The sequence below is a fragment of the Sturnira hondurensis genome, unplaced genomic scaffold (assembly GCF_014824575.4).
Source record: "Sturnira hondurensis isolate 20B ecotype Veracruz unplaced genomic scaffold, ASM1482457v3 Scaffold0013515, whole genome shotgun sequence".
In the NCBI taxonomy this organism is placed as follows: domain Eukaryota; kingdom Metazoa; phylum Chordata; class Mammalia; order Chiroptera; family Phyllostomidae; genus Sturnira; species Sturnira hondurensis.
This window is the reverse complement of record NW_028086146.1, coordinates 1,029,068-1,051,864: the sequence shown is the minus strand read 5'-3', so window position 1 is coordinate 1,051,864 and position 22,797 is coordinate 1,029,068. Positions and strand designations below refer to the sequence as shown.

General features: G+C 39.3%; 1 protein-coding gene across 2 annotated transcripts in view; it reads right to left on the bottom strand.

The window, feature by feature from the left end:
* The window catches only part of CEMIP2 (cell migration inducing hyaluronidase 2), a 73,548-nt gene that overhangs the window by 25,663 nt on the left and 25,088 nt on the right, over positions 1-22,797 (bottom strand). For both annotated transcript variants that reach the window (XM_037061679.1, XM_037061678.1), the window contains exons 5-15: positions 20,810-20,979; positions 18,162-18,350; positions 16,330-16,499; positions 14,655-14,864; positions 14,106-14,311; positions 13,899-13,968; positions 9,982-10,110; positions 7,381-7,469; positions 3,378-3,509; positions 2,264-2,299; positions 1,326-1,481 (exon numbers count right to left, since the gene is read on the bottom strand). In XM_037061679.1, coding sequence (XP_036917574.1) covers positions 1,326-1,481; positions 2,264-2,299; positions 3,378-3,509; positions 7,381-7,469; positions 9,982-10,110; positions 13,899-13,968; positions 14,106-14,311; positions 14,655-14,864; positions 16,330-16,499; positions 18,162-18,350; positions 20,810-20,979 — 1,557 coding nt within the window. The remainder of the gene's footprint in view (positions 1-1,325; positions 1,482-2,263; positions 2,300-3,377; positions 3,510-7,380; positions 7,470-9,981; positions 10,111-13,898; positions 13,969-14,105; positions 14,312-14,654; positions 14,865-16,329; positions 16,500-18,161; positions 18,351-20,809; positions 20,980-22,797) is intronic.

Here is a 22,797-nt window from a genome sequence, read left to right as displayed (position 1 = left end):
TAGTAAAACTAGAGGCCAATGCAAAATAAAAGGAAGGAAATTGAATTGGCTGCCATCACACTGCAGCCCATACCCCAACCAATAGTTACTTCTTCTTTAATCTACACTGTAGAAAAGGCAGCTAAAGCCCAAATGTGAAAAGCACAAAAGTGAAGCCAAAGGAACAGGGTTCAAATCCCACCTCAGCTACTTTATTAAGTTATTCACAAGACAGATGATGGCAATACCCGCCTCCCTGGGCTGTGAGGATTAAGTGAGGAATAAAGCATTTAGAACAGGGCCGGATATATCATAAGCATTTAAATAAACGCTGGCTATTAAAATTCCATGAAGTTCCTTTCCTACCAGCTTCCATGGTCTCACTCACAGAAGTTCTACACAGAGTGTAGCATATAATGACATTTAATATTTCCCCAATGACAAGCACAAGGGACAGCGGCCAAGCATAGGTCACCCTCTGCCAGAAGAGAATAAGGCCCTTCCACCAACGCCCATGCCCTCAGAGCAACAGTCTCCTCGCCCCCACCCCCGGCCCCCCGGCGAGCCATCCTAGCCCAATGTCCATACAGCTGAGGGAATTGATGCTTCGTGAATTCTGAGATCAGCTCAGAGATGGCCTTTAGAACACTGGTTTCTCTCCACCTTGTTTTCTCACCAGTAAAATGAGGACAACGATAATCCATGTCTCAGAACTGAGGATGGATTAATTAGTGAATAGTTCCCTAAAAGCTCTGAAAAATCTGTCTAGTGCTAAGTGCTATTTTAATGACTCGATTATTTTGACAGAAAACATGCCAAAAGTCTACCCCCGTGTCCCCTTCGACATGTGAAACACTGTTAATTCACAGCCGTGGTTAGGCTTTGAGTCAGCTTTGGCATCTATCACCCCTTATTTTCTAGGACTCTTTTCAATCAGTAATTTCCTCTTTCCAGTGGCTATTTCTGAAAACCAACATCACAAATTGAGGGAAAGCTGACCTAATGTCATAGTTTATGGTTTGGTAACTTTCTGTGGCTCAGGAAAGAATTTTTAAAAACTCATTAGCTTATATAAAAGTCTTAAGTAAGGGATGAAAAAAAAAGAGACAGGTTCCTTCGTTATAAATTTTTTGATGAAATGTTTAAAGTGTTTAATAGTTAATGCTCTGGAATTCCAAAGGATAATAGAAGTAGTAACAGCAATAATAATAGTTATAATAATAATAAGGGGGGATAAGTGTCACAATGGGAACAAATCATCCAGAATTATTACAGAAACTTCCAGTAAGGATTAGGTTTTCCTTTATTGTTTAAATTTAACACTCCACTGGTAAAGCAATGCTTACCGATTCCTGGGTAATGTCCGAAGTTTCTGGTCTATTCCACCCGTGCCTACATACTTGTTCTGACCACCCAGAAAGCCGTAATTCCTGCTCTCCCCAACAAAGAGAGACTCAGATACCTCCTGGCTAGAACCTTCATCACTTGGGAAACTTCCATCACTGTTAAAATAAGAATAGTCATTAGCCACACAACTCTAGAAAATGTATTTCAATCCTCCAATAAAGGCAGGCAATAACTCAAGTAGCTAAAAATTCTCGAAGCAGCCCATAACTTTTGCGAACATGTATTACTGAGTCATCAGAAAGTGTTTCAAAACTGTGAAAATGTTGCCTTTTCTAAATTAATACAAATTAGTTGTATTGTAAATTAGTGGTCTGCAAACTGATTTAAACAAATGAAATTTAATTTAGTGACAATGATTACTTTAGTCTCAAGCAACAGTATTGCAGATGAGGACAATAAACTCACCCTGAATACAACAATTAGATGGCAAGCATGTTTAAGATGTCAATAAGAATAACTGATCAGGCAAATAATATATAACACAAAAAATTCAGTTCTTAAAGACCAATGAGAAATTTGACCAACTTCTAAGAAAGAAAATATTCAATGTGCTCCCAATGTTTACTTTCTTCCTCTTTATTCCCATACTTTATAAGATCTTTAATGCAATGCTCACATGTTTTTTTTCTAAGCAAAAAAACATGATGGACCTACTCTTCTGTGGAATTCCAGCTCTATTTACCTATTACTTTGGTGTGAATTTAATTATCATTAAAAATGTACTTTTGGCCCTCTAGCGGTACCAGGAAGAGGGTGTTATTTTTTTAATGCTAATAAATGGTGTAACATTCCAGTGTGTTAGGCAAAAAAAATTTTTTTTTAATTAAGGGCCACATTACCTACTGCTTTAAAATAAGAGAAGTATAAAAATACAAACCTAGCAAAGGTAAGTCCTATTCCATTATCTGAAAATCTGTAAGGAAAAAAAAGATGGGGAACATTTTAATTTACCACATCATATAAGAGGAGGTATTCTCTAAATATTTAATTGTCACAAAATCTAGGAGGTTCCAGTGTTGGTACTCTCCAAGACCACAAAAATGAGTCTCACTTTCCAGTAAGTAAAAGCACAGACTGCACAGTGAAGGCACCTGGTTCAAATCTCAGCTTTGCCGATTACTAGCTACGTGACTTTGGGTACATTACTCAACCTGACTCTCCCTCAGTTTTCTTACCTATAAGTTAAAATAACAATTTAAACTTCATCATAGGATACTCAAGAGCATTACACATACTAATTAATTTCAACAATTTAGAAAAATACCCAGCACACAGTAAGCAGTATGCAAGTATTAGCTAGAATTATTATTTTTATAATTAGTTTTAAAAACAGTCATGGTAGTCTCTTCAAAACTTTTCAACATTAATACCCAAGCTATTTCTTCATGATAAATGGCAGAGATGATGATAAAATGCCAAGAAGCTAATGTTAATAATGCCAGCCCCGCAAAAGTTTTTCTAGACTCTTGAATACCAAATCGTAGCTCAACATACATCAAACTTGTGAAATTATACGAATGGAAAAAAGTGAGACGCTTGCTTCCTAGAGTCATGGGAAGATGTAAGTCAACACACGTACTAAGGTGGAACTGACAACTTTTGAATGGCAATAAAAGAGCATCAAAAAAACTTTGCATTTCCAAGAGAAATGAAAAAAAAAATCCAGGTAGTTACAAAATCTTTATTGAGTTCTCTGACATAGACCCTGTTTGTTATATAAAGTTAAATCCCCAGTTTCTGTTCCATCTCATCAAAAAACTTTCATGTCACCAGACAAGTTCGGTTCCAGTAAAAGCAGTTAGAGGAGACAACTCCAAGCACTTACTCTGTTACCACTAGCACACTCCCTCACAGCCTGTCCTGTCTGTTCGCAATAATAATATTGTTTCAGAAACCACCACTGTACTTTCAGTCAACTGGATTTTTCAAGGCAGGCATAGGAACAGAAACACATCAGTATCATCGGAAAATAATTTGGTACAAATACCCACGCTGAATTCCGAACGAGGATGTCTCCCCCTCTGACCCAAGCTCCATGGTCATTATTTTTAAAAGCAATGAGCCTGTCAATCACAGCAGTAACTCGTGGCTTTTCAGGATCACCATCCTCATGAGGCCGAAATCTTAGTGTTGAAAAAAAAAAGACTGTTTTAAAAAGTAATGAAAAGGCAGTGGACATCAGCTTTTTATAGTTGTAAACTTAAGTGTCAAAAAGATTTAAATTTGACCAAAAGTAAAAAAGAAAGCCTATTAAGATACAACTTAATTATCTGTATTTCAAATAATGGGAAAATAATTACATTTATTAACAAACATTTATGTAAATATGAAAATGTCTTTCAGATCTTCTGAGTTATTTTTTATTCAACTTATATAATAGAGTGGACACCAGACACTGCAGAACATTTTAAACACACATTTCAAACAAAAAGCAAAAAATAAAAATCCTCAGACCAGAAAAACTGGCATACTTTCACATTCTTAAGCTCCATGATACAAACATAAACCTACTAAATTAATTAATCATATATTTTAACATACATAGATTTGAACTGAACAGTTTCAGAGTTGTGTACTGGTGACATATCTTAGACATAGAGATACAACTGGGTTTAATATCTTAAAAAGGCCTAAATTTAAAATACTGTTTTTAATTGACATATTAATTATAAAGACTGCATTTTACTTTTCTCTTCCTTCTAAAACACTTAACAGGACCTTAATAGAGAGGTAAAAAAAAATGTGTCAAAACTGTCCCCTATAACAACTCAAATAAATAACACCATACGGCCACCTATTTTTCAGAAAACCATTTCTATCTTAATCTCACAAAGCAGCAGGGGAGGAGGGCGGGAGGAGCAGACAGAAGACGACTAGACAGCTTTTCAAAAACCAATTCAACACGTCAAGCTTTTCATATAATCAAGACGTATCATTGGTGCAAACGCTACTCCCAGTAACTGGCAGATAGTAGGTGCTCACTAAATGTGTACAACAGGAGAAGCTACGCACAGGGAACAGCAAGTCCAAAGGCCCATAGGTGTGAATGAGCTGGACACATTCAGGGAACAAACAATCTGGCTGGAGAAGAAGAAGCAAGGGGGAAGAGGACAGAAAGCTGGGCACGCACCAGGCACTGATGTAGTTCTTTATTCTAAATGCAACAGGGGAAGCAGTGAGTAGATGATGGTTGCCAGGGACGGGGTGAGGAGGAAATGGGGAGGGGACGGTCGAAGGGCACAAAGTCTTTGTTATGCAAGATAAATAAGCTCTAGACATCTACCATACAGCACAGTGCTCATAGCTAAAAATACCGTCTTACATACTTAAAATGTACTAAGAGGGTAATACTATAAGTGTTCTTGTGACAAAAAAAAAATTTAGTTTAGGAAATAGTAACAATAAAGGAGACAGGAGGAAACTGTGGGAGGTGCTAGATAGATAGATAGGTCTATAGCCGGGATAGATAGTGATCTCATGGTTGTGCATGTATACCCAAACTCAGCAAGTTGTACACGGATGACATATACACAACTTTTTCCATGTAAACCACACCTTGATAAAGCAGGTGAACAGATGGAAAGATATATACTGTAGATAGAAGTGATGAAAAGCCATCAGAAACATGGAATCAGATAAGCGATATGACCAGATTTCAGTTTTTTGGAGAAAGGCCTGTAGAGCACAGACCTTAAAGGGACCAGTCTGGAAAGCATTATCTCCACCCTCCGACTATGCATACGACCCTTACACTAAAGGGCTCTAACCAAGGGAGGAAAAGCCCGAATCTGCACCACCACCCACTCTTCTGGCATTGTAGTTGCTGCCAAAGAGCTTTGCAGTCATTATATAACATCAAGCAGATGAACGAGTTCTGGAAAGAAAACTATACACAATGTTCTAAAAGAAAGCCAAAAAAAGAGTACCAATAAAACATCTGATTCTCTGCTGTAGCTATCTCATTTTTTTCTGAAATTCCTATTTTTATAAATCAATAGTTGATCACTTGCTTGCCTACCCTTTCTCTTCATCCTCTCCTCCACTTGGTGGGCAAAAATAGTCGACTTCCCTATTTCTCATCACCCTCATTTCTGGGCTTTCAGTATCCTTCCCAACCTTCTCCCTTAATTGTCCTCAACCTTAAATGTACTTGTTGGTTCTCATGCTTTTTCACTTTCAGAGGAAATTTCCCAACCTCAAACTAAGAATTTTCCTGAGTTAAAATTTCCCATCTTTGGATTCCTGCAATTTCACATCTGCAGCCACAGGGAAAGGCTCATCGATTAACTACTGAGTCAACTTCCTGTGTGATAAACGGACTGAATATCTTCCAGATCCCTTGAGCCTGATGTTTAATTTACTGACTGGCCTATTACTCACTTGTGTTAAAGTTTTATCATTTTTACTCATGTCTGGACAGCATGGATGAATGTGAGCATATTTCGTTTACTAGCTGAAACAAATTAAATGGATATACGAGCTGCCAAATGTCTTTTACTTTCATCTATAATCAGTTCTTTTCAATAACCACTTCCAATTAGAGTCTAATTCCTTACCAAGATGTATGCATTTATAACTGGTAAAAGAAATCATGGAGAGCAGAGAAAAATTACCATTATCATAATATCATATACACATAACCTATAAAAAAGTTCTTGGGCCATTAAGGATAAATTGTCTTATTGTCAAATCTAATTAAAATATCAATAGATTCTGCAATATATTTCCTCATCCATACACATACATACATAATTTTTTAAGGCAGGGAAGAGAGTCAATTTTATTGTGTTTAGAATTTCTCCATTAATATTAACTTTGCAATATACATACAAGTTATAACGAACTCTTTCAAACTAAAAAAGTAGCAGCAACCCTCTAGCAAAGACTTTTTTCTGCCAAATAATATACTCTTCTTGATTCATAATTTGCCATCATCTGAATGCTTCATTTTCATCTTAAGTTTATCTCCTCTAGTTTTCAATTTCATATCTTGCTCAGCTATAAGGTGTACAGTAACTTGTGTTTCAATTAATAATGCCCACAGTTTTGCAGCAACTCACGTGCTGTCTAATATTTCCTTTAAAATATTTCAGGCTCAACTTGACCTTTAAGATATCCTGATGAGTAATTTTACTAAGTATACAGTTTACTCCTGACCTCACGCCTCATGACTGTGTCACCAGGATCCTGCCTCACACCTAAATCGCCTCACCAACCTACAGTGTGGCCCCTGACAACAGTGTGGCGTCCATCTCTGACATCTATCAACGGATCCAAGCACCCTCTCAACACCTTAAGTTGGTCAATGGACTTGAAGTATGAAAAAATAACACCTACACTGTTCTTACTGAATATCACTTTAAGCTGCCATCTTTTTTTCAGAAAACTGTATTTCTACTGGAGACATTTTATTTATTTTGGCTCTCCCGTAGCATGTAAAAGAATTTGGTTGAAAGGCTGATCCATTGCCCGACCGCATTCTGTGGTCATAAAGAAGAGTAACATAGAGCCGAGCTAGGAAGTGACTCTGACACTACAAATGAGTGGTTTAGAGCCTAAAGCAGCACTAGCTTGGTCAGCAAGCTGGAAAGCTTTCCCTCTGAAACAGACTTCATGCACTGTTCCATTCCGACCGCCCACAACAAATGCTGTGAGCCTTGGTTTTCGGGGATGACACAAAAACGTTTTACTTGTATTTCAATGAATCCTATTTTACTTTAGGCAAAATTTGGACTTTTTAAAATAATATATCTCTCTTTTTCTTTCTCCTTCTGCCACTCTAACACCAATTTCGGACTGTGAAGAGGGGAGAGCGTGAGAAAGCTTAGCCACGGGACCCAGGACTACAGAATAAATGTTTCTCCCAAACCCTCCTGCAAACTTTGAGAACTTCATCTGAAATGTGTTTCTGGAGAAGAGAACACAACAGCTTAACTCGGAGAGTTCTGCTTTGGCAGAATATGCTTGTGTGGGAGTTCCAAGGCCTGGTTCTACCTTGCACTGTTGTCCAGACAGAGGTATTCTCGTGGGTCAGCAGCGCTGGCATTGGTGGTTTTGACGCCCTTGTCAATAAATAAGCCAGCCTGGAAAATATAATAATGGACAGCAATGAATATGAATCCCAAGTTCTGGCTCTGAATGTAATGAGTCAGAAAAATAAATTTCAGATTATTGCACCTACAAAAAACAAGGAGGAAGGAATAAAGAGCAAAGCACAGATATCATGGAAACAGCGACTTTCCTGGATATTTTTTTTATCCTCATTCAAGGACATTTCTTTATTGCATTTACAGAGAGAGAGGAATAGAGGAAAGGAGAGGGGAGAGAGAGAGAGAGAAACATTGATGTGAGAGAAAAACATCAGTTGGTTGCTTCTCATCCAAGCCCTGACCAGGGATCAAATCCCGTAACCTTTTCCATCTACAGGGACGATGCTCCAACCAACTGAGCCACACTGGCCAGGGTGGCTCCTGGATACATTTATAGTTTTACTCATTTGGTCATTTGCAAATATTTATGTAGTGCCCATCTTGTGGTGGGCACCAAACATCGTACATTAATGAAAAGACTCCAGTGCAGTTATTGACACATAAACTAGCAGGAAGACATGCAATGAAAAACAGTTACAATCCAGTATGATAATACAATAAAGGAATTTGGTGGTGCTTTGGCGGCACATACGAAAGGCATCCCACTGAGAATTTTAGTGAAGCTGGGAGTCGAGGATTCGGGGCATGTCTTCTAAAAGAAGTGGCATCCTGAAGCTGAAACTTGAAGGATGGGGACGAATCAATCACAGAGAAGGACAGGGCGAGGATGAAGGACCAGGAGTGGGTGTGACGCAGCTCAAGAACCCAGAGGAAAGTACTCGAGTCATTTGTACAAAAAGTCTGAAGATGAGAGAGGGCATGAACATCTGAGAATAACAACAAAAAAAGAATCTTAGATGGGCTGATAGGAAATGTGCAGAGGTAAGGAGAAGAAGCGAATTTCAGACGACGCAGAGGTAACAAGCTAAAGAGCCAAGACAATGGGACTTCAAGTAAAGGTAACATAATCAACTGCATTTGAAGAAAGAATACTCCATCTTCAAAATGGAAAAGATTGCAAAAGTCAAAAGAGAGAGATAAGAGATAAGGAAGAAGACAACAGCAGTAACCCAGAAGAGAAATAACGATGACCTAGACTGTGGCGGTACTCACAGGGAAAAACAGAGACTGAAAATCCCTTACTGGGTAGTGGTGGTGCCACTTGGTAGCTGCTAAAATGGCTCAGGGTGAAGGAGAGGGAGCAATAAAGGTTCATGTGTTTCTAGTCTGGGCAGTTAGGTGGCTGGCGGTTTCATTCACTGAAACGCGTATGGGAATGGGTCTGCTGATAAAAAATAAGGATTTTAGTTCCAAACATTTTGTTTACGTGTCCCTGAGACATCCAAATGGTACACAGCAGGCAGTCATGCAGCTGTGATTGACCTGGACTAGATTGGGGAGGCACAAGCCGCCAAAGCCTCAGAGGTCAGTGTCTGTGAGTTTACGACTGACCTCATGAGGACGGGTGCCTCTCTGAGGGCTCCCAGGGTTCAACTGCCTTTGGCTGATAAATAGCAGAATGGGCACTCAGCCCCAAATTTAACATTAAAACCTAATCATCCACTCATTATTTAGACCTAATATTCTTATCCATAGAGTAGATAACTGTATGTCCTCATGGTATATGACACTAAAAAATTAATTAGAATGAGGTATTCTTTATACCACTTCTAATCAAAAAATTTTGCAGACTTCCACTTTGAAATGCTACTTTCAACAATTATCGTTAATCAACTAATCAGCTCACAAAAAATTTAATTCTGTGTAAAGTTTTTTTCTCTCTCTTCATCAAGTGATTCTAAGCTCTTCAAATTACAACACACTCCGGTTTTTAAAGGACCCTTTGAGTATCATAAATGGACAGGATTCATTGCACTTTGATGTAGATCACATCAGGGTAAATAAACCAAATGTACTTATCACCCAGGGGGGTGAGGGAGGAGAGCCAAATACCCAGGGAAACTGGAGCCCCTAAATGGCCTTTAGTTTACTGGACCTGAATCATTTTTAATTAGGTCAAATTCTTAAACAGTACTTCACTATTTACATGACTAGTATTAAATACCCATAGGACATTCTGTCAGCACTGAGAAATATGCTATATAACCCTCAGAAGCACATTATCTAATGTGTGCATCCCTAAAAACATACAATGTTATTAAAGATTGGAAAGAGGGTGAGAAGGAGGAAGAGGATGAAGACTCATGAATCAAGTCCATTATTATAATTATTCCAATTGCACAAACATGTGGGTTAGCATATATACCTATGCGCTATTCAGATTACATACACATGTGTATGTGAATGTATATTCTTGTGTGTATAGATAGAAAAACTGTATGTATATCCTTAAGATGGAAGGGTTAAGAGTCTGCTTTTTTTTTGACAAATTACTTCCTCTGATGACCAAGTCTACCTAAAGCTGACATGTCTCAGATGTAACCACAGTGGTCCACCCTTTACCCTGTAAATCATACATACTGATGGTTAAAAATGAGGAACCTACCTTAAAACTTGAATGGACCCTGTTGTTATAGAATGTCCCCAGTGGAGTAAGTTCTGGTTTCGTTGAGAGCTGCAATCCACTGGATTCTCCAGTAGGTTCCTTGTGAAATAAATACCATATTCCAGCATCCTAGCATCAAAAGGGCAAGATCGTTAAAAGCCTCCTTTTATAAAGCCACTCTATGAAACACCCTTACGAACCAAGCACTTCACAAAAGCAAATTTAATTCTTCAACACTAACTATTCATTGTTGCAGGTTAGGAACTAACTACAAAAAGTCACACACTCCTCTAGCACCCTGAGAGCAGTTATATTATCCTTTGGGGGAAAAAAGCACATTACATTTTGTTTTCAGGACTGGACAAAAGATAGGAATAATTGGCTGACAGCAAAATTTATTTTCAAAATAACTTTTGTTATTGTAAGTTAGGCAGAATCAGAGCCAAACAAGCCTTCTTCCTTCGGGAACAGGACAGCACTGCCTTTTAGAAGCAACAGGATTTTTCTGTTTACCCCCAAACCTGATCAATAGATGAGTCATACCTAGTAAGGAACTATCCACTAACAGGCCGAGCTCACTGACTTCTTTCAAATGCCTCCAATGTCCTTCCTGTCTCAGGGCAAATTTTTGCCAAGTGAAAAAAAGACACCACACGCATGAATCAAGATGCTGTCTCAGTCTGGACCCTGTCTGTTCGGTTTCGGTATTACTGACCTTAACAGAAGCAGAACCATTTGAAACATCTTGACACTCAAAGTAAGATATAAAAATTGAAATTAAATGTTCTTAATCCCTGTGACCATTTTTTTATTTTACAATTCAATTAAAAACCAGCCCGATGTAAAGGGCAACATGATGGATCTTTGATTAGACAGGTTGTTAGAACTTACAGTCCAAAAGTACAGTACTGATTCAAATTTGGCAAACACTTACTTAGTGCCCACTATATGCCAAGTATACAGTAAGACTGTTCTCAAAGAAGTCACAGTGCAATGGGAAATACAGACAGAACTAAAATATATTATACGTAATAAGTACTATAGTAGCCGTAACAGAAAGTTCTTTGGAAGCATAGAGGAGAAACGAATTGTGAAAAATATGTGTACCTACACACCTAAATGAATGCAGTATTTAATATTTTCCTATAAGTTTGTGGATGGGTCTTAAAACAAATTGTTCTGAAAAATGCATTTACCACCCTGGCCAGGTAGCTCAGTTGGTGAGAGCATTGTCCCACTGCACCCAGGTGGTGGGTTTGATCCCCAGTCAGGGCACGTACTAGAAGCAACCAATGAATGCACAAAGAAGTGGGACCACAACACAGAGATGTATGTTTCTTTTTCTCTTTTTCTCCCCTCCCCATCCTCCCTCTGCCCCCCACCCTCTCTCTCTCTCTCTAAAATCAATATATAAAAATTTTGAATTATTTACCACCTCTTCTGTTTGGGGCACAAAACAGACCATGGGTTGTGGGGAAGGCTCCACTCCATAGCCCAGTGAACTGAGGGCACCGTGAGCTCAGCTCTCCAGGGTGCAATGGAGTTTGGGGGAGCGGGGAGAGTAGGGAATAAGGGGGACAGCAGCTGTTTCCTGTTAAATACTGTGGTGTCAAAGCAGGTAAAGGGAGCTTTGTAAAAGGCAGTGGAAAGGTACCAGTGGAAAGGGTCTGACTGACTCGGAGAGGAAAACCCTTGCCAAAACACGAGCTTTACAGGAACAGTTTTCCTAGAGAAACAAGAACTTACAAAATGAAAAGGAAAAAGAACGTACATGAGATGGACTTTTCTTTTTTCACATGAGTTCCAGTAAGGGTTTCTGGCAACCTCACCTTACATTTTTCACGGACTATTTGCAATTTGCTTTGATCTTCGACCCATGACTTTTGAAAACAGCTGAAAAGAACCTCTGCTCTGGCTGCTCCTGCATCCTGATCTGGGGTAACACTGCTCACCAGCCTCCCGGTGAGCTTTACCCCAAAACTCATCTTCCAATTAGAAACTCTCAACACAAACTCTGCATGCTCTCGACAAATATTTGATGAAAAAAAACAAACGAATGAAAATCTGAAATGATTAAATGTCCAGGTCACTCCTGTGAAGAATTTTATATTTTTTTGGAAAATCATGGATGTGAATTCTACCATCACCCAAAGATGCCTGTATTCTACTCACCCTTCAACTAATCTTTTACTTCACCTGAAAAAACAATGCTGGATATTTCTTTCCTTTTTAAAACCTTAATAGTCATGATGAAAGAGTATGAATATTTAGGTATTGCTGTAAAGCTCATTTTGAGCATATAATCCTAATAGTATAATGTCTTAAATATTCATTTTATATTATAAATTAGCAGTTTTAAATCATACTCAATTATGAATGTAAATTTCCCGAAGCTTATCTGAGGGGCATTTTTGCCATCCCAAAATAGTAAGACAGATTTATTTATTCTTTTAAGTAGTTCTTATATTTGTGAAACAATTCAAGGCACACAGTTGAGTTCAGCTGCTTTACTGAGGTGATAAAATCCGCAAGTGCATATTACTAACAAAAAGATGAGGCCCTTAAGGGACCAGAGGAACAATTGTGAGAGTATTCCACGGAAAAATTCATTCCCATAAAGAAAAGCTAGTTTTCGTTGTTCATCATCACTAAAAACTGTAACAATCAGAGTTACTGGGCCACACCTGACTGAAGTACGAGAAGCCAGAAAGACTATATATCACACAGTAAAATTACACTGTGGAGATGATGTGATAACCCTAGAGACTGGCCAACTCAGCCAACTACCTTTCCTCCATTTGGAATCTGTCTTACTATACTCAGAGGTACTAACTGGCATGAATGATTTTTTTTTTATGTTGACAAGATCATTTTATTGGAACAGTTGTATAATTCTTTACTTAATTTTGATTATGGCCATGTCTTTTCCTCATTTTTACAACATGGTATTTAATACTGACAGTTTCTCTCTATTATCCACTTGGTGGGCACCAGTTAAACAAGCTGAAAACTCAAAAAGGCACGTTGAGCTAAATTTAAGTGACATGTCTTAATAAAATTTATGATGTAGAAATTATTTTTTTATTTTTTTATTTATTGAGTTTTAGAGAGAGAGAGAGAGAGGAAGTGAGAGGGAGGAATGGAGGTGAGGAGAGAGAGACATCGATTTGTTGTTCCATTGTGTATGCATTCATTGGTTGATTCTTGTACATGCCCTGACTGGGGATCAAACCCACAACCTTGGCATGTCAGGACGACACTAACCAACTGAGCTATCTGGCCAGGGCCTATGATGTAGAAATTACTGAACACTTCAAACCAACTTAAACTTTTTTATTACAAGTAAGCCAGTGAAATATAAATACTCTCTTAAAGTTTGGTTGCTTTACTGATAAAGAATAAAATGGAGCATTATAAAATTCATATAATGCTATAAAAAGTTAAAATGTTTTATTATGTATACTTTTAATAGCAAAGTTTCCTCTCCCCTCAAGGTTCTTCTCCTGGTCTAATAATCAAAGAGACATGAGACATATAAGTGAGAGAAAAATAACCAAATTCAGTACATACACTACGTACAGGAACCCCCGCACATGAGACAGCCAGGGACTCCCCGTGCGGGGGAGGTTCTGAGACAGAAAGGGGCACTGGGATTTACAAGACACCTTGAGCTAGGAGTGAAGTAAGATGCCTCAGGGGCTTAAAAGGTTCACTGCAGAAAGGTAAGAGCTGGCATAAGTGATTTAGAAGAAATAGAAAAAGAATCTCAACCACATCCTGTTCTCCACTACGCTGGTAGAACCAGAAAACAACGACACTGGAAATAGATTGCCACACATTATATTACATCCATAGCGTGAACTCCAAATACAAGATTATCTGTAATCGTGGATCAAAAAACTGAAAGCATTATTTACCTGTGAGCCTGCAGCTGCATTATTAATCAGATTATTATTGGGATGAGCAATCCAGAAGGTTGAAACAGCCCTGCAAGGCATTTTATAAGGTGATTTAAGTATTCAGCATGAAAATTCCTACCCTCTTTAAGCTTCCCCCAAGACCTCTCCCCCAACAGTCAAAGACTTTAACCACCACACGAGTGTTTCTCTCTACCAACTACTCACATGCAATCAGTGGCAGGGACGGGGATGTAATTTCCAAACACTTTTTCTCGCATTGTGATGCACATGGAGTTATTCCTGTCCGTGGGGAGGAGGGTGCCTGGCTTGGTGAGGAGTCCCAGATTGTGAAATAAAGTATTTCTCTGTTCAACACCATCTTCCAAAAAGAAACAGTGACCTAGTGTGTCAAACCCAATGGTATCTTTTATCTGCAGAAATACAGGTATATAATGTTATTGGTAACAAGATTGACTGCGGTTTAAGTAACAAGTGCTATTTAGTGTCGCATGCTGTGTACAAATGCAAAAGGAATTTCTAATCCTATCTGAAGAGGCAAAGTCAATTGTCAGGTTTTACTTATCTCTTAAGAGAATAATTTGGGTAGCTAAAAAAGTAGGCTTCCTTCACACAGAAAAACAGAATTCTCCGTAGAAACAGGATAGAGGAAGGCGTGTGGTACAAGGCTCACTTCTAAAAAACTGAGAAGTCACGAGACTTAAGGAGACGTGACTGCTTCAGTAATAGGCACCGACATAACAGGAGACTGCTCACCAGCAAGCCATCTGTCCCGTGCACAGTGATGCATCGGGAGAAGCTGTGATGAATAGACAGCCCATCCACAGATGTTCTGCGTCTGTACCCTCCTTTATAATCCACGGCTCCACACAGATGAAAATGAACAGGATACCGTCCCATCTGCTGCTGACCCATGTGTGTCAATTCCACATAAGAAAGATGCACTGAAGTAAAATTCTTCCTTATCTGCAAGACATGGTAACCAAAATCAAATGATGCTTTTCATTATGGGGCAGTAGCAAAATATATTGTTTTAATAGAAAATGTCTGAAGGAGAATACACATTAAGATATTTTTTGGTTTTGCCTCCTATTTTCCCAAACTCCAGTTAATAATTTAGCAAGTGCTCCTTTACTTACTTCAGTGATTGCTTTAAAGACCTATAGAAATAGCATCTTACTCAGATAAAAGGAAATGACCCTGGCTGGGTAGCTCAGTGTGTTACAGCATCGTCGCTGATAAGCCAAGTTTGTGGGTTTGATCCTCACCAGGCGCACATAAGAAACAACATATGAATGCACAAATAAGTGGAACAACAAGTCACTGTTTCTCTTTCTCCAAAAAACCCAATAAATTAAAAAATACAGAATAAAATGAGGACATGTAACCAGGAAAGCTGCAGAAATAATTTATGTGTGTGTGTTGATTGTTCTAATATTTTGGTCAGTTCCAGTCTCATCGTACTGTTGTATTTCCATAATTTTCACTACAGTTTTAAAAAGTTATTTCTAAATCGTCCTCCAATATTTTTTGTTAGCACATAATATTATTTACTTCAGTTCTTTCTAAAACTTCCTGCAACCCACAATCAGGGCATTCAGTATTTTTAAACACTGGATTGTCCATCGTAACACTAAAAACAAAGAAATAACACTGACTGATATTTCGGAAATCAGAGGAACAGAACAGCTGCCAATAAGCACTGTTCACTCATTGCACAAAAACTGATTTTAAAACACATGTAGCCAAAATGCAGTCTAGAAGTCCAATAAATTAGCACACAGAGCAAAGCTTACCACATAGTAAGCACTGGATACTTCTACAGAATAAAAATCTGCATATAAAAAATGTCTTTACAGCCCAGACCAGCGTGGCTCAGTTGGTTGGGCGTTGTCCCACAAAGTGAAAGATGGTATTCGATCCCCGGTCAGGGCTCAGGCCTGGGTTGCGGGTTTGGTCTAGTCAGGGTACATGTGAGAAACAACAAATCAATGTTTCTCTCCCTCTCTTTCTCCCTCCCTTTCCCTCTCTCTAAACATAAATAAATAAAATATTTTAAAACTATACACTATACATGTTTTTTACAGAAACATATTTTGTGTGTGTATATTGTTTAATCATGTTTTAAAAAGAATCAATTGATTCTTTTATACCAAGATTACTATTTTTTTGTTTACATAATTGGTTTTTCCCAGTATATTGATTTAGTTCTTCATAAGGCAAGTCTTCTCGATCGACTTACCCTCAAGTCCAGGTCCACTAAATGAAAACAAATATTCTTTTAGTTATTTAAAATCTGTTCCTTGTCATTTGATAGAAAAATGAAATGACTTCTTCACATCCTTAGAGATCTCATTCCAAAACTCTAACATATTTTCAGATATATTTAGCAACCAAGGTTTCAAAGCATTCGTCAAATCCTTCTGCCTACCGTGACATGTCCCCCAAAGGTATCATAATCAAAGAGCTGGCACTGGTTTTCAGCATAGCACGAGCCCTCCATGTCTCCTCGGATGGCAACGTTCCGCGTGAGGATCCCGACCTCGGCTCTCATGTCCACACCGTCTATGATCTCACCCATGTGCAGGAACTGAGGGGTCTCTGGTGGATGTGGGCAGGGCGAGAGCATCAGAACAAAGAAACCCTGGAACTTAGGTTGACAAGAGAGTTTATTCTGTAACCCCACGTCATGATCAAAATGTATTGCCTGCTTCCATTCTTTGCTGCCTCAGAATCCCAGAATCCGGGAAGTAAGGGTATTAAAGATTATCTAGTTGAATGAGCCAAGCAATACCTAAACCCTTACTACCAACTGTCAAATCCACACACAGGGCTTGCTCTTCCCTGAAGTAGCTCAATTATCTCCTGAACAGCACCAATTATCTGGAATCGTCTTAGGAGTCCATATTCTCCCTCTCTGGCTCCACGCCCTTGAGGGCACAAGCAGAACCAAATGCATGGGGAGGCCAGAACAGCTAAGGAGGCCGACAGCAGGATGTTCCGTTGCTTTTGGTTCCACTTGAAAGCTACAGTGGTCTGCATTTGCATGTGAACAGCACCAGAATTCCCATCTTTTCTCCCCTACTTCTTCTTATTCTAACATTGCAGTGCATTGTTTTAAATTCCTACCTTGATTAGATAGTTAGAAACACTTTAATAATGAGCTTTTCTCTGGTATTTTTATTACATAAACTCAGGAAAACAATGCAAGTATATCAAGGAGTTGAGACCACGAAGATTCGTTATCATCTACACTTGTTAACAAGAGTGGGAATTTCCAAATGAAAAGTAATGCCAGATGATACTGGGTTTTTCTGTTTTCTGCTTATGCCCCGAATTACCAGGAAGGAAAAGTACAACGCTGAAGCACACAGAAAAAGTGCCAAGTGAGCCCGTCAAACTTTCCCTTAAACTTCAAAGCGCTAAATTATCTCTAGAGTACTCACCAAATAGTTACTCTACGCTCTTGTTTTGTACCATAAATGTATAATTTTGAGAACAAAAGTAAGGAAAGCAATATCATGGGTGAAATACACAAGGAAGTCCATAAAGGAGGCAATGCATGAAGATTTGCTTACTACCGGGCTCAGAGTAAGTAAACTGACAAACATCGCCCATTCTTTCTAAACACAGTTTATAGTAAGATGCTGATTGTACACTAGTGTCCTTCAAAAGATGCATTATTCATGACTATATAGGAAACGCAGTCTTATTAAAATAGCTTTCTGGTTCTATTTTAAACATTAGTAAAATCTACTTTTTGCCAAGGAAGTAGGCACTCAAAAGCCGTATTTTTTTTTAACTGAAGAAGACAAAACTTCACCCTGGCTGGTGTGGCTCAGTGGATTGTGCACCAGCCTGCAAACCACAGGGCTGCCAGTTCAATTCCTGGCTGGGGCACATGCCTAGGTTTCAAGCGAGGTCCCCAGTAGGGGGCATGCGTGAGGCAACCACACATTGAGGTTTCTCTCCTTCCCTTTCTACTTCTCTTCCCCTCTCTCTAAAAATAAATAAAATCTTTTTTTTAAAAAAAGAAAACAACACTTCTATTAAAAATAAATCTAGTTTACTATTATTTGATGGTAGAAAATTAAAAGGAAGTTGAAAAAAACCTTAGAAAATAATCCATCAATTCTGCATCTTTTATTAAACAAAGAAACAGGCATGAAACGTGGTAATGGCGGTGGTGGTTGGGGAAAAACTCCAGGAATCAAATCCCAAGAAAAGAGTGTTTCCCACAAAGCATTCTGAGCAGTCCAATACCTTTGACTTTGACCTGGAAACGGCTACACTCAGGACAGGGGAGAAGCGTGAACTCTTCTGCCTGGTGCATGGAATAGTCTGTGCTTGCGACCACAATCTGGGCCCCAGGCTCCCAGCTACTGACGTCATCGAGCAGATGAAGCTTCACTCCATCCACAGCTTCTACCCGGAAACCTGAAAGAGAGACTCCTAACCCAAAAACAAGAAAGAGAGTGCTGTATTAGCCGGAATTTTTTCCCTAATATTGATCCTCTCACATATTAACAAAGCGACAGTTAAGATAAACACAAGTCAGCAAATTTTTACTAATGGTAACCATGTGGAAGTCACTCTGTAGATATTAATCTGTTGGGACTTCACACACATAATAACCTTTCACCAAAACAACTATGAGCGATAGGCACTATTGTCTGTATTAGAGATGAAGAAACAAAAATTCAGGGCCTTTGAATAGCAGACGAAAAATGGGAGAGCCCAGAACTGAATGCTAATTTATCTCCAGAGCCCAAGTTCTTAACCTCTATATCAATCTCCCTTCACAAGAATCAAAACAAACAGGATAAGAACACAGGTAATTAAAAAAAAAAAAACTCATGACAGCAACAACAATCACTACCCAAATTCCAGATTCTCGCCAAAAAAATGTATCTAAAAAGGACAACTAAATATTAATTTTTAATTAAAATTTCATATAAACTTCAATAGTGTTTTGAAAAGATAACAAAGATGATCTTAAGCAAAAATTCTTTTTTAAAAAAACTAGGTAAAGAAGCTTTGACTTAAGTGATTGTTAGAATTTTTTTATTGTTCGTTTTTTGTTTTGTTTTTTTACATCCAGAAGGTTAGATCAGGAAGATCTGTATTATTCAGTTATTCCTCACTTTTTTGGCTTTAGAAGAAAACGCTGCCTGAGATTATCTCCTACTGACACCACTGAATTGGAAGTATGAGAGGAAACAAGTTCATCCTCCGTCCTTCCTGAAGAGAATTGCCACCTCTTCCAGAAAATGCGAGTCATTGAGAAACTGGACACAGACACTACCCTGTGACAGGCAGCCGGAACGCACCCTCTCCAGAAATGAGCAGCCGTCAGTAATGCGGACATGAAAACAGAATTTCCCACAAAGGAAGTGTTGACTCCAAGTTTGTCAGTAATTATCTCTTGCCTGGAATCTTACTGGAAGCAGTTGCACTAAACTTTTCATACAAATTCCTACTAAGAAATGCTTCTCACCAATCTTTTTTTTTTTGGCCAGAGGCAACCACGATGTAGCAGAAAAAGCAGTGTTCTTTGAGGCAGAAAGCTGAGGCTTTATTCCAGCTTCCTCCTCCATAATAATACCATCTCCTCACCCCAAACCCAGAGGGTTGCTTAGAGGCAACATGTGAAAGCCCCTGTTTCATAACAGAACTCTATTTATCTTTTTGTTTTAAAGCAAAAATCACTCTTTAATTACAATACAAAATACACCATTGTAATCCAAGTGGTGTTTGCTCATCATTAAAATAGGTAACATTTACTGAGTGCTCACTGTATAGACTATACTAAAACAAAAGAAAAAAAACTTCATGCTCTTCACATGTGATGCTCACAGCAGCCCTACAGGGTAGTTTCTAGTAGCAAATGAGGAAACAGGGTTAGGAGGTTAAAGTCGCATGCCCACCATCACGGAGTAAGTCAAAGAGCTGGGATATGAACCGAGGCGGCCTGTCTCCGCAAATCCACTTCAGGGAACACTTTGCTACATTGCTTCTGACAACAGGTGTGAACCAAGGCCACACTAAGCCCTGCTGGATAATTAGAGATGTGCTAAAGCACCTCTTACTCATTTCACTTTTGTTTGGGTATAGTATTTGGTTAAGGGAACAAAGGTGGCAGGCAAGTGCAGACGGGAGGCTGCCAACCCATACCTGAAGCCAAAACTCTGGCAGCAAAGTGGGTAAGTAACAAAATTATACAGTGAACATCATTACACACCCAGTGCTAGGCATTATTTGAACAAATTATAGCTCTCCTGAAAGGTGGATTATAATTAGAAATATACTGAAGAAAAGGTAAAGACATGAAACACTTTTATATGTTGTTTAAAGAGAGAAAAACTGGTTAAAACAAAGGTGAGCTGAAACATAAGATAAAAATATTAAATACTTGCACCAAAATAAGGATCTCTGAATGACAGGGTTAAAGATTAATTTTTACTTTGTACTTTCTGTGTTTTCCAATTGGTATTAGCAATTTCCCTCTCATGATCCAGCTAAGAAAATGAGCAGTTGGTTTGTGTAGCAAACCAAATTTGCTGACATATCTACAGAAAAGAGACGATGCAGAGTACAAGATCAGGTTCACTGTCACAGAGCCCAACCAAAAACAGCTCACCATATCACATCCAGGAAACAACTATATTTTCAGTAGTTGGCCACACTATACAAAGTACAGTTGATGGTGCCTGATCTAGAACAGACCACTCTCTAGTCCAGAAAGAGCCTTGAGTCTAAAAGATCGAGTACAGTAGGGGAACTATAGGCTTTAACTTCAACCAGCTGAGAAATCTAACTGGTATGTCATTTGCAAATGATATCACTTTAAATAAAATCTGTCACAATACTTACCAATGTCTTACAAGACTATATAAACTGTATTTGCCTACCTTCGATCCATTCACTATAAGCTGTCACAGCAAACTTCTGACCATCCACAGTATAAAACTCTCTCTGGGCAAGAGCCTTGCCTCCACTACTATGGTTTTCATAGTTTCTCACAGATTCATTGCAAGAAGTACTTCCACCATCAATGACACCAACCAAAGCCCAGGCTTGCCTGGAAGGAAAAAGAGCACGTGCATTTGATCATTTGCCAAGGTACTCACCCAGATCTCCGGCACAGATGTTAAGTCAGGTGCTAATTACCACCTTTCATTCCTTGTCAGTCCCTGCACCTCTTTTCCTTATGAGGGTGCAAGTCCAAATGTTGACTGAAGTAAACATCATGGAAGGAAATGCACCTGGAGCTTTCTTAAAGTTTATTTATTCATTCATTTATTTGTTTGTTTGTTTGTCTTTATCAAGAAGGGAAGGCAAGGAGAAGAGTAGGAGAAAAATATAGATTGGTAGCCTCTCGCACGCCCCCAACTGGGGACCTGGCCTGCAGCCCAGGCAGGTGCCCTGACCAAGAACCCAGCCAGCAACCTCTGGGTTGGCAGGACAACGCCCAATCCACTGAGCCACACCAGCCAGGGCACACCTGGATTTCACATCCTTGTTTGTCCAGCTCTGTATCAGGTGAAACACCGATGACTGTGGCTTCCATTAATCATTGACTTCCTTCTTCAATACATACCCGTTTCACTTACTACCACTCTGGCCACAAACCCATTTATTTTCCTTCTTTTAAAACTTGCTCTTTCAACTCTCCTTTCTGCAATGTCCACTAATCTAACTACATAATAGAATCGCATGCGGAGCTCTGAGAACGCACCCCCTATGCTCGGACGCAGCCCACACCGATACAGTGGGGAGCCAGCATTAGCAGATTGGTAAAGCTCTGAAGGTGATACGAATGTGCAGCCACACCCGAGAACCACTGAGTTACCGTGGTGGTTCTCCAAGGTCAGTAGATCTCAAACTTACCTGGAAGGCTTGTTAAATCAGATTGCTGGGCTGCACCCCCTGTCTGAAACAAGGTCAGAGAATTTGCATTTCTAACAAGCCCCCAGGTGCCACTGAGGCTTTCTGGTCTGGGGACCACACTGAAAACCTGTTAGAGGCCAGAGCAAAGAGCGGTGGATACTGCCTGTGCACGCAGGCACACACACACTGCCTGGGACCCTAACCTTCCAGGGTCCTGAAGTGACTGAGTGGTCCAGGGTAGGCCCCAGAACAGGCTCTATTAAAATCTCAGGGGTACAAGTAAGGCTGAAAACCTCTGGGTTAATCATTTCTCAATGTTCCTGAAGCTGCAGAACTACTGCCCAACAGATTTTACAGGCTCTACGTCTGTTTGTTAGAAGCAATGTATCGGAAAACGCCATTTTATTTCTGTGATACTGTGCTAAACCCTCCCAAGGACTTGCTTGAGCTTGTTGCCAAAAACCAGCAAGAAATTTTTCAAAAAGAACAAAGACAAAAAGGCAGAAAATTTGCCTTAAGACTTCTGGTTTAAAACATGAAAAGAAAAATGCCAACGTCTTTCCCTAGGGGGAAAAAATACACCCAATGTAATCCAGGCCAAACAGATGGCCGGATGGTCACAGATAAAAGTTAACCTAAGCATGCCCACGTCCTTGTAAATTCCACACCCGCCCCTGCCTGTCTTCAGCTGTTCTTTGGCTGACAATGCTTTACAGCTCTATTTCTATTCCTCGACACAGCAGAAAGAATCCGATGAAGAATGTCTCAATTTATGATCTCTTCTTATGTGAGAGGGAAGGAGGAGAGATATCAAAGCCTTCCTTTATTTACCAGGACTACACTGGGCACTAAAAACAATGTTGTATTCTACCGACACTATCCCCAAAACACTCCTACTCCTTTCCTCCTCCACTTGAGGAAAATTTCAACGCACCAGAACATTATCTTCAGAGGAGTGTGTTTATGTCCACTGGACATAATGTCAAAGCAGTGGAACACTGGCAAAGGA